Genomic DNA, 9,989 nt, shown 5'->3' on the forward strand with positions numbered 1-9,989 from the left:
TCTCTGATTGGACGGAAGCAACATTTATTTTGAAGTGTCTTGCCGGATGTGACGTCATCAAAACGGGGCAATAACTTTTGTTTTGCCTTCTGTAGTTCTGCAGAACCTGGTTTTCTAACCTAGTTTAACTGTATTGCTGGACCCGGACTCCTTAAAAGATGTCCCGCGTTCTGATCGTTGGAGCAGGTCTGACCGGCAGCTTGTGCGCATGTCTGTTGAAGAGAATGCTGCAGAGTAAAGCTCAGTTGGTGGTGTGGGACAAGGCAAGGGGTGCAGGTCAGTCTACAAACCATTTTAGGGTTTAATAGATGAGACCAGAAAAGGATCAGCCTTTTCAGCTGCTGTCGAACCCTGTAACGGTTTTGACCGCACTTTGTAATACCTTGACCTCGAAAGCTAGCTACACCAAAAACGTCAACTTTGAAGCGGGGAGGGAAATAAAAATGAAGAAAAAGCTGAAGAAAAAAATAGGACGTAACATTTTACAAAAATACTATGACTATTATGGAAATATAGATGTCACCGAATATAGTTGCTCTTATAAAACATTGTACCACATTGCAACTTATAAAAAACATAACATAAAGAGTTTACAAGTACAAGTCACAGTGTGGCCAAATATACATAATTCTGTGACCGTCAGTATTTCCATGATACTCGTAATATTAGTGGTCAAATGTTAGTTTTTATTCTGTGTTTGTCCCTCGCCCCCATTTGCAACGCTTACTTTTTTGGCGTGACATCCAAAACAAATGAAATAATTTTTTTGAAAGATGATGAAATTCAGAACATTTTTATGGACTGTACAGGACTTTTAGATAGATAGAAACTTTATTCATTTCCTATCCTCGGTGCCAGGAGGTAGGATGTCCACCAGCCGTTCTCCTGACCCCACATCTCATTCTGCTGACCTTGGAGCCCAGTACATTACAGCCACTGCTGCATATGCTCAGTCCCACAGCAAGTACGCATCACCTGATCATTTCTCACATTAACAAACATCCACATATCAGTTTCTGGTTATGTGTCAGTTTTTATACAGAGTTGCTGTCAGCTGGCCTACTAAAGCCTCTGGACTGTCACATCGAAGGTCTGCAGCACAAAGAGGGGAACAAGAATTATGTAACACCACTGGGGACAAGCAGTGTGGTGAAACACTTCCTGTCCCAGTCAGGTAATCACACCTTTTTGATATTTTGTCTGAGTCGGTCCTGAGTCAGGTTATCATTGCAGTGTGTGAGATACCTGCAGTAGTCTGCTGCCTGATATTCTGGTAATTAGGGCTACAAGGCTGCGGGAGTTAGCGGACGACGACTCCGTTTTTCTGTTCTTGTTATTGTGATGTTTCTCTGCTGAAACTCATACTGAAGCCTACATCCCTGAAACTTGTTGTAATTTTTATTTGGTATCCAGGTTCACTACCAACACCGCCACTTGGATGCAAACATTCATCCACATTCACCTGTAGGTGGCACTGTGGTAAAAAAAAAATGCATTTCAGCTTATAACTCCAAAACTAGTACCGTAGTCACATTAACAAAATTGATATGGGGAAAGTTTCTTAGAAATATTTTCCAACACTGTACAAAATGTTTTGGTTTGGAATTTGTTTCAGCAGAAAGCCATTAAGATTGCAGGAAGAGTCTGAAACTGAGAACTGAATGTTAGTCATCCACATCATGATGTGGGGCCCTATCATTTCTGTGCAAACTTTGGATCAGAACAAAGCAAACCCATATTTATGAATTGGCAGAAAAACTTTCCTGTTAGCTGCATCCGCACAATTGACTGGATGCTTAAGGATACATGTGATGTAGCATGCAACAATTTACAGTCATAGTCACATCTTAAACAGATAGAAGAAAGCCAGACTGCAGCAATCATTCCTGTAAACTCATGAACAGTTAACTAAATAAGCAGGAGCAGGGCAGAGTTTATTGAAGAACAAAAATACTTTTACGTTATTTCTTAAACGCAATAACTGAAGCAATTTTGCTTTAAAAATTTATTTTATTTTATTTTCAGATGTGAAATGCATGAGATTTTTTGTTTTGGACAATGTTTTGTGTTCCTTTAAAAATACATGTAAATATTTTTCAAACTATGTTCTGCTGAACAAAAGTTCTTTGTTATATTTTTAAAGATGAAAAAATATTCTGACAACTAAACAATATTCTGGTCAATTCTTAATTGATCTGCTATTGACTTATTGATATTGTTGCATTTACTTGTTAATTACACACTTGGTTTAATAAGTATTGTTTGAATTGAAAAAGTTGAAGGAAGGCATTCAGCAGAATTCAGAAAAATAAATGTGAAAATAATGAAATTTGAAAACAAAATTTATAAATGTATAAATTTTCCAACAAGAGACAAAAATATCCTGGGTCCAGTCTACTGTAACATCAAAAAGACATACACAGCTGAACTGATCTCTACCTACCACTGATCTCCAGATCAAAACCTGTCATTGAAACTGTTCAAGTCTGGACCGAGAAGGCCTCCTCATCACTTCAGAACTGTTTTGAGTTTATTCACTGGGAGATTTTCAAAGAGGGCTCAGATCTTAAAGGCAATACTTACAGACATGCTTAGGAGCAATATTAGCCCCTATTTATTCAGTTCTACCAGGTGACTTCTTCTCTGAAGAGGATTAACCGCAACAAAGCCTCTGGACCTTACAAGGTATTGGGAAGGTCTCTGATGTCATGTGCTGACCAGTTGGCAGGTTTCTTTTTAGACATTTTTAATCTGCCCTTTAGTTTTACACTGTTTCTGTCTACCTTAAGTCTTTCATCATCATCCCAGTACCAAAAAAAATCAACTGTGACTGGCTTGAATGACCATCACCTGGTTGCACAAATCCCAGTCATTATGAAACACTAGAGAGGATCATCCTATAACACATCAAGGATTTACCTTCCTGCTGGTCTGGATAGGTACCAGTTTGCCTACAGGAGGAACCGGGCCTCAGAGGATGCTCTCTCCATTGCACTACACATAGCCCTGACACATCTGCAGCATCCTGACATTTATGTTAGGATGCTATTCATTGACTTCAGTTCATCATCATCATGGTGAAGCTCCACGACCTGGAACTTTCAATATCAATATACCTTTGGAGGGAACTGAGGCTGGTCCCTCACAACCGGCCTCAGGTGGTCACAATAGGGGACCAAACATCATCCACCCAGTCCTCAGTACAGTTACACCTCTGGTTGTTCACACGACTGTGCAGCCATCCATTCCTCTAACAGGGTTCTAAAGTTTGGAAATGATACCACTGCAGTGTGTCTGATAAACAATGATGAGACCCTGTACAGAAAGGAGATCTAGAACCTGTCCCAGTGGTGTTCAGTGAAAACCAGCAAGACCAAGGAACTCATAGAAGATTACAGGAGATCCAGGAAGACAGTGCACACACCTATTACAATTCAAGGGAAGGTGATGGAGTACATGGACAACATCAAAGTCCTGGGCATTCACATCTCCTTGGGCCTGACTTGGACCACTTCTTTTCTAATGAGGTGTTCAGCAATTCTTCTTCAAAGACTGTTTTTGTTTTTTGTCAGGAAACTGAAAAGGGCTGAACTCCCTACTCAATTGCTCAAGAAGCCACACAGAACCGTGATTGAGAGCATCCCTGTGGCTAAGGAACAGCTTTTTCCAAAGTGCTGTGAAGTTTATCTCTGCACCTTCCATCCCTTTTGTCTCCCTGCAGACACACGCACACCCATCTGCTGCATCCTAATGACTAAGACTTTATTAATTTATCTATTTGTTACTGAGGATACACCTCCAAATTTGTTATGTTCTTGAAACATAACAGATGAAAAATCTTATGTTTTATATTCTAATTTTAAATGTATTTTCATTTGTTGTAAGTAGAAATTAATCATTACAGTAATATCATAAACAGTAATAAATAACTATTTTCAGACATTTTCAAGAAATTTTATTTTATTAAATAGGAGTGACTATGGAGGTCTGTTTTTCTCTCCCCTCCTTGTGGGCAGCATAACCTACTGCCCACAAGAGGGCAGTATTTTATGCAAGTGTTCCTCTTGTTTTCCCAATTAAACAGAATGATCTTCTCAAACTGTGATCCAACAGTTTGATACTCGGATTAGAAACAGATCAAATCATTATTAGTTAACAGCAACAGCAGAACTAAATATAATTTTAAGGTATAGAGTTCTTCAGGTCTGAAACTGTCTTTTGCCTTAGGAGCTGATTTGTACCTGGAATATCATGTGACTGGCCTACACCGCTGTGGAGCATCATGGGAAGTGGAGAGGAAGGGAGGCAATGAGAAGTTTGACGCTGTTGTCTTGACAATTCCTGTGCCTCAGATTCTTCAGCTGCAGGGAGACCTGGGGAACTGTAAGTCAATCACAAACACAACCAGAAGCAGAACAAGTCTGAACCTTTGTGTCACCTGACCTATGTACAGGTCTCATGAGCTGCTGTAGAGGAACAGTTTTGATGTACCTGATATGAACTTTGCTCTGATTTAGGTACAGCCTATGAACACATGGATGCAGCAGTAATGTTGTGACCTCTGTGGTTCCATAGAATAATAATTTTTTTTTGTTGTTGTTGCTGAACTGACATTGGTCTCAAAGCAGCAGCTAAACACATGCATGTTATATTTCTAACCATATGAGGACGACTGAGTATTGACTTCCATTTAATGTAGTGACTCAACTTGCATCCTTAACCTTAATGTACACTCACCGGCCACTTTATTAGGTACAACTTGCTAGTACCAGGTTGGTCCCCTTTTGCCTTCAGAACTGCCTTATTCATTTGTGGCATACATTCAACAAGGTACTGGAAACATTCCTCAGAGAGTCTGGTCCATTTTGACTGATAGCATCACCCAGCAGTTGCTGCAGATTTTTTTGCTGCACATCCCTGACGCAGATTTTTCGTTCTGCCACATCCCAAAGGTTCTCTATTGGATTGAGATCTGGTGTCTGTGGAGGCCATTCAAGTTCAGTGAACTCATTGTTGTGTTCAAGAAACCAGTCAGAGATTATTGGTGCTTTATGACATGGCACATTATCCAGCTGGAAGTAGCCATTAGAACAGGGGTAGGCAATTCCAGGCCTGGAAGGCCAGTCTCCTGCAACTTTTAGATGTGTCTCTACTTCAACACACCTGAGTCAAATAATGAGGTATTTGCAGGAACTTGACTGCACTTAGGAAGTAATTCAGCTATTTGATTCAGCTGTGTTGGACTAGGGAAACATCTAAGAGTTGCAGGACACCGGCCCTCGGGGTCTGGAGTTGCCTACCCCTGCATCAGAACATGGGTACACTCTGGTCATAAAGGGAGTCACTTTAATAATTTTTCTTTCTCATTCTGATGCTTGCTTTGAACTCCAGCAGATCGTCTTGGCCATGTCTACATGCCTAAATGTATTGATTGGCTGATTCAACATTTAAGTTAATGAGCAGTTGGAGCACTGGGCCACTTTACTCAATAAAGTAAAGTGGCCACTTTACTCAATAAAGTGGCCCAGTGGTGCCGGTGCACGGCAGCCATACATCTGTTTGGCGCATATGCCATATGACATTATAGCCATATACTATGCTATCAGACAAGCAGACAGCATAGCCATATGCCACTGAACTGGTTACCATCAGTGTGTGTCACGACCTCTAGATTGAATGAAATGTTATAAAAGTACAGGCCATTTATTATCATGGGTGGTTTTCTGCTCTCCTAGTGTGTTTCTGAACACAATTTAGCAGTAAGCTTAACTCCCGTTGAATGAATGCTTGAGTCCGCATGTAGATTCTTTATCTCCACTTTTATTTTGGTGACCCAAGCACACGTGTAACATGGAGTAAACTGTAACACAAAAATGAAAAATAGCTGCGTTTAATTTATAAGAAAAAAGTCATACTACGAAAATTATAATGCCATGCCCAGAATAAATCAACATGAATACATAAGCACTATGCAGCTATCAAATTCCACATTTACTTCACATTTTCTTAACAAATAAGACATTAAATAAAATCTAATCAGGAATATAGAAGGAAAACTTACAGACGGTGATGTCGTTGACAAACAAAAAGCTGATTACAACAGATGCACCTCTTATTGTGTGACTGACTGCAAACTAAATGAGGTGGCTGATTTCCTGTCCTATTCCTGACCTTCAAAATAAAAGACGCAATGTGCTGTCACAAAATTAACACAAAAAACTCTTTCAACAACAAATTATAGGGCAGAACAGGTGGGCTTCTAATGAGATTCATTTATTTGCAGTGCAGAATGCTGTGTTCCATTATTAGTTGCTGCTTTAAAATGTTTACTTCCATGTTGGAAAAATCAACTGGATTAACCATAATAGAGTTGGGACATGTGTTGGACACATTTTTCAAACATATTTGCCATTTGTTAACAAGTGTAAATTAATCTCAGTGTTTTATATAGAGGCTATAAATTCTATGGGATGGACAGAAAATATCCTCTGATTAATTAATTAATCACAATTAACAAGTAACTTGTCTAATATATTTGCAATAAAAAAGACATGAATCAAATAGAAGTCATCGGACACCATTATATCAAATGTAATAATCAATTGAATAAATTTTACTCTAAGAGCTACATTTAAACATTTTCCTGGCTTCCTGTGGTGGTAAAAGATGTAGCAGAATTTTTAAGTGTTTGGACATTTCACAGAGTTGAATGAATTGGACCCAAATACTGGCAGGTTTAGTTGTACGACAGAGAGGGGAAGCAAAGAGAAGGGTGATGGTGAGCTCGATGTGAGTCCAGGGTTTCCTCTAGGATGTTTTTAAACAGGTTGGCTGACACGATTCTGGCAACACGACTGCAGAATAGCAATGGTTTTAATTTAGGGTTGTCAAAGTTAACACAAGCAAATTCTGTCAATTTTAACATGTTAATTTTACATCATGCAGATTAGTGGAATGTCCTAATTTGACTTAAGTTTACCTAGTTCACAGCAGTGTGTTATGAACTCAACCCACAGGGAGCAGCGAACGACAATGAAAGGTGAAAATTTAAACTTACCTGAATATAAAATCTTGTTAAACTGAGAGTCTTTGAACATGTTTGGTTTAAAACAATACAATATTTTCTGAAAATATGGGCAAAATGCAGTTGCCCAGGTGGCATCAGAAAGGGGCGGGGCACTCAACAAGTAGAAAATAAATATATGCTGTCAGTTGACCCCTGCACAAAGTTGGCTTCTACTTTTATTCATGTCCAGTGAAGTAAGTTTCTGTTAGTTGCTGTTGAATACTAAATGATGTGTATTCTGAAACAAAAAACAAACAGATAATTGGCTGAAAGAGGGGCTTGTCCAGGGAACCATTCCTGCAAGAGCTAGAAATGGTTCCCTCTGTGCATATTTATATAAGCTTAAACTGTTAGGCTATATAGTGTGATTGATCTGATTACATTTTGTAATTGATTGACAACACTACTTTAAATATAACCATTTTAAATTTAAGGTATTTTTCAACAACAACAAAAAAAACATTTATTTACTGTACACAGTGTACAACTGAAATTACAACTGAATTGTAGTAATTTAAAGGTTAATTCATTTAATCTGGGTCCCAGCAGCCAGATTCTTTGTGCTTACATTTTCCTTCCCTCCCTCTTCGTCTCTGCTGCTCTGATATTCCTCACTATGCTCACCTGTGCAGGAAGATGCATCCCCCGCTCTGCCTGGAGAGCGGGGGATGCTCTGCCCTCTGCTGTGCCCATACACAGCAGAGGGCTTGTGGAATGTTGAGGACAGATGTAATTGATATTCCAGAACATAAAGATCAGTGGGACACCTTTGAAAGTCCATTAAGAAGAATCAGTTATGTTTCACACATAAAGTTTTATGCAGATGTTAAGTTTGCTCAGAGAGGTTTAAAGATCATAAGGATCATCTTCTGTGTGGAACCTCAGGGAGCAGATGAGAGACTCCAGCGACATATTGTCTTAGCAAAACTCACGTCTCCAAAAGCAGTAATCTTGGCGACAATTGATGAGTTAAAGTATGTAGGATCAAGAATCAGGTATTACATTTCTCATGATGCAAGTGGTATTACAGACTGTCTGTCATTCTATTTCTCAGTACTGTCTGTCCAGCAAAGAGAGCAGTTGGAGGGTGTCAGGTACTCATCCCGCTTCGCAATCGCACTCTTCTTCTCTCCGGATGTTGTCTTCAGTTTTTCCTGGGCAGCGCGGTACGTCAATGACAGTCACTGCATCCGCTACATCGCTGTGGACAACAAGAAACGCAGCTCAGGTGTCTTCACCCATCTGTTTAACATAAAAAAACACGAAAAAAATCAACTATTGTAAACAAAGTTTTGCATTTGAAAATATAAATTGTTTGTGTAACATCACAACTAAAGTGTAACTGACCTGAAAGCATAACCCTGAACCTGGCAGATTTAAAAACAAAAACAAAAAATCAACTTATCCACACTGTTGCTACATTTATTGACTTTCCAGATTTCTCTGTAGACTTTTGTTAAGAAAAAAACAAAAACAATGACAAATTTTCTGTTGTTGCCGATTTTGGTGGTGAAAACACTCTGCAGCTCAGCTGCAGCCAGACTCTGCTGCAGCTAGGACTACCATAGCCTCTTCTGCTTCCTAAGCACTCCAGTAACATGCTGATTTAAACACCATGCTGTCGCAGCAGCAGATACCCATTCTACTCCACGTCAACATTGCAAATACATTGATTAAAACTGATAACACTTTCAATCAATGCTCACCAGTCACGCTTGGCTTGCTATTCCAACTCCTGACTCCCACCGGGGGGGATTGTGACAGAGTTGTACCAATAGCAAATTTCAACTGCTTAAGAAATTTAAATGAAAATGTTAAAGTTCATACAGTAACATAAGGATAAAACCATATATAATCTATTTGGACGGTTTCAGCACATAAAGATTGATTCAAGGGCTAAAAACAAGAATCCCCACAAGAAATAAAATATTTGTCTCAAATTTTCACATTTATCCATATATTGTCTCAGATGCTCCAGGTCTCGGTCCATCCCTTGTCATCCACACCAGCGTTTCGTTTGGTCTGGAGCACTTGGAGAATGATAAGGATGCCATCCAGCCAATCATCTTGCAGGAGCTCCACAGGCTCCTCCCTGACTTACCTCAGCCAGTCAGCATCAAGTTTCAGAAGTGGAGGTTCTCCCAGGTGAGTCAGGAGTGCATCTCCTCCAGGTGTGGCAAAACTTACTCAACTGTCCATTCCTTGTGCAGGTGCTGACCTCAGTGCCCAATTGTCCAGGTCACATGACTATCTTGGAGCAGCCGCTGCTCATCTGTGGAGGAGATGCTTTCACCCACTCCAACTTTGACGGCTGTGTGGAATCTGCACTGAGTGTGTGCAGAGCACTTCAGCTCTCACTAGATGTCAAGCAGAACATTTCTCTCTAATTTGCACACTTATCTGTATATTAACCTATTGATCCATTGACTGGGGTCATTTACCTAAATGCATCAAGTGATTCAAAGATAAAACCAAAGATGTCTTGGTTTTTCTAAGAATAAATGATTGGGATTAAAAACTTCTCTCCACTCTTCCACACACTGACCTAGTTATGGGGAAATTTTACTGCCACAAATAAAAACCTTGCATTTTCAGTTTGAATTGAAGGCAGGAGCCCATCTGTTTCCTCAGAAAACTTGTAATGCTTGCACTCAAAGATTTGAAGAAGAAATTATCATATTTGAAAGAAAGCAAAAGTTTTGAAACAATTTTCTTTGCATTGTTTGTATCTACATTATTTAGCTGTATCTCGTATTCTGGTGTCGTCCACTTAATGTAATAAAAGTATCTTCAGCTTTGGTTTGGCTTCCAGGATAAATCGTGTCACACTGGTCTGTGTTACAAGTGTCAGGAAGTCATGACATGCTTACAAAGGAATAATAGTTTTTGTCATTTAATGGTTTCCAACTGGGCAAAACTACTG

General features: G+C 39.4%; 1 protein-coding gene across 2 annotated transcripts; it reads left to right on the forward strand.

Moving 5' to 3' along the window:
• The first annotated feature begins 56 nt into the window (after positions 1-56).
• On the forward strand, positions 57-9,865 carry rnls (renalase, FAD-dependent amine oxidase). Of its 2 annotated transcripts, none has more exons than XM_055021209.1 (7): positions 57-276; positions 859-964; positions 1,032-1,174; positions 4,228-4,383; positions 8,121-8,294; positions 9,036-9,211; positions 9,277-9,865. In XM_055021209.1, the coding sequence occupies exons 1-7, from the start codon at positions 159-161 to the stop codon at positions 9,451-9,453; spliced, it is 1,050 nt and encodes a 349-aa protein (XP_054877184.1). In that variant the 5' UTR covers positions 57-158; the 3' UTR covers positions 9,454-9,865. The 2 variants fall into 2 exon arrangements, with proteins under 2 accessions (XP_054877184.1, XP_054877185.1); XM_055021210.1 differs by having other exon boundaries at positions 57-186.
• The last annotated feature ends 124 nt before the right edge of the window (positions 9,866-9,989 follow it).

This window comes from Poeciliopsis prolifica, unplaced genomic scaffold (genome assembly GCF_027474105.1).
Source record: "Poeciliopsis prolifica strain line A6 unplaced genomic scaffold, Auburn_PproV2 SCAFFOLD074, whole genome shotgun sequence".
In the NCBI taxonomy this organism is placed as follows: Eukaryota; Metazoa; Chordata; class Actinopteri; order Cyprinodontiformes; family Poeciliidae; genus Poeciliopsis; species Poeciliopsis prolifica.

Coding starts and splice junctions, on each gene's coding strand:
- rnls (XM_055021209.1), top strand. CDS start 159: ATGTCCCGCGTTCTGATCGTTGGAGCAGGTCTGACCGGCAGCTTGTGC. Junction 1,175..4,227: donor ACACTTCCTGTCCCAGTCAG/GTAATCACACCT, acceptor CTTTTGCCTTAG/GAGCTGATTTGTACCTGGAA. Junction 9,212..9,276: donor AGAAGTGGAGGTTCTCCCAG/GTGAGTCAGGAG, acceptor TTCCTTGTGCAG/GTGCTGACCTCAGTGCCCAA.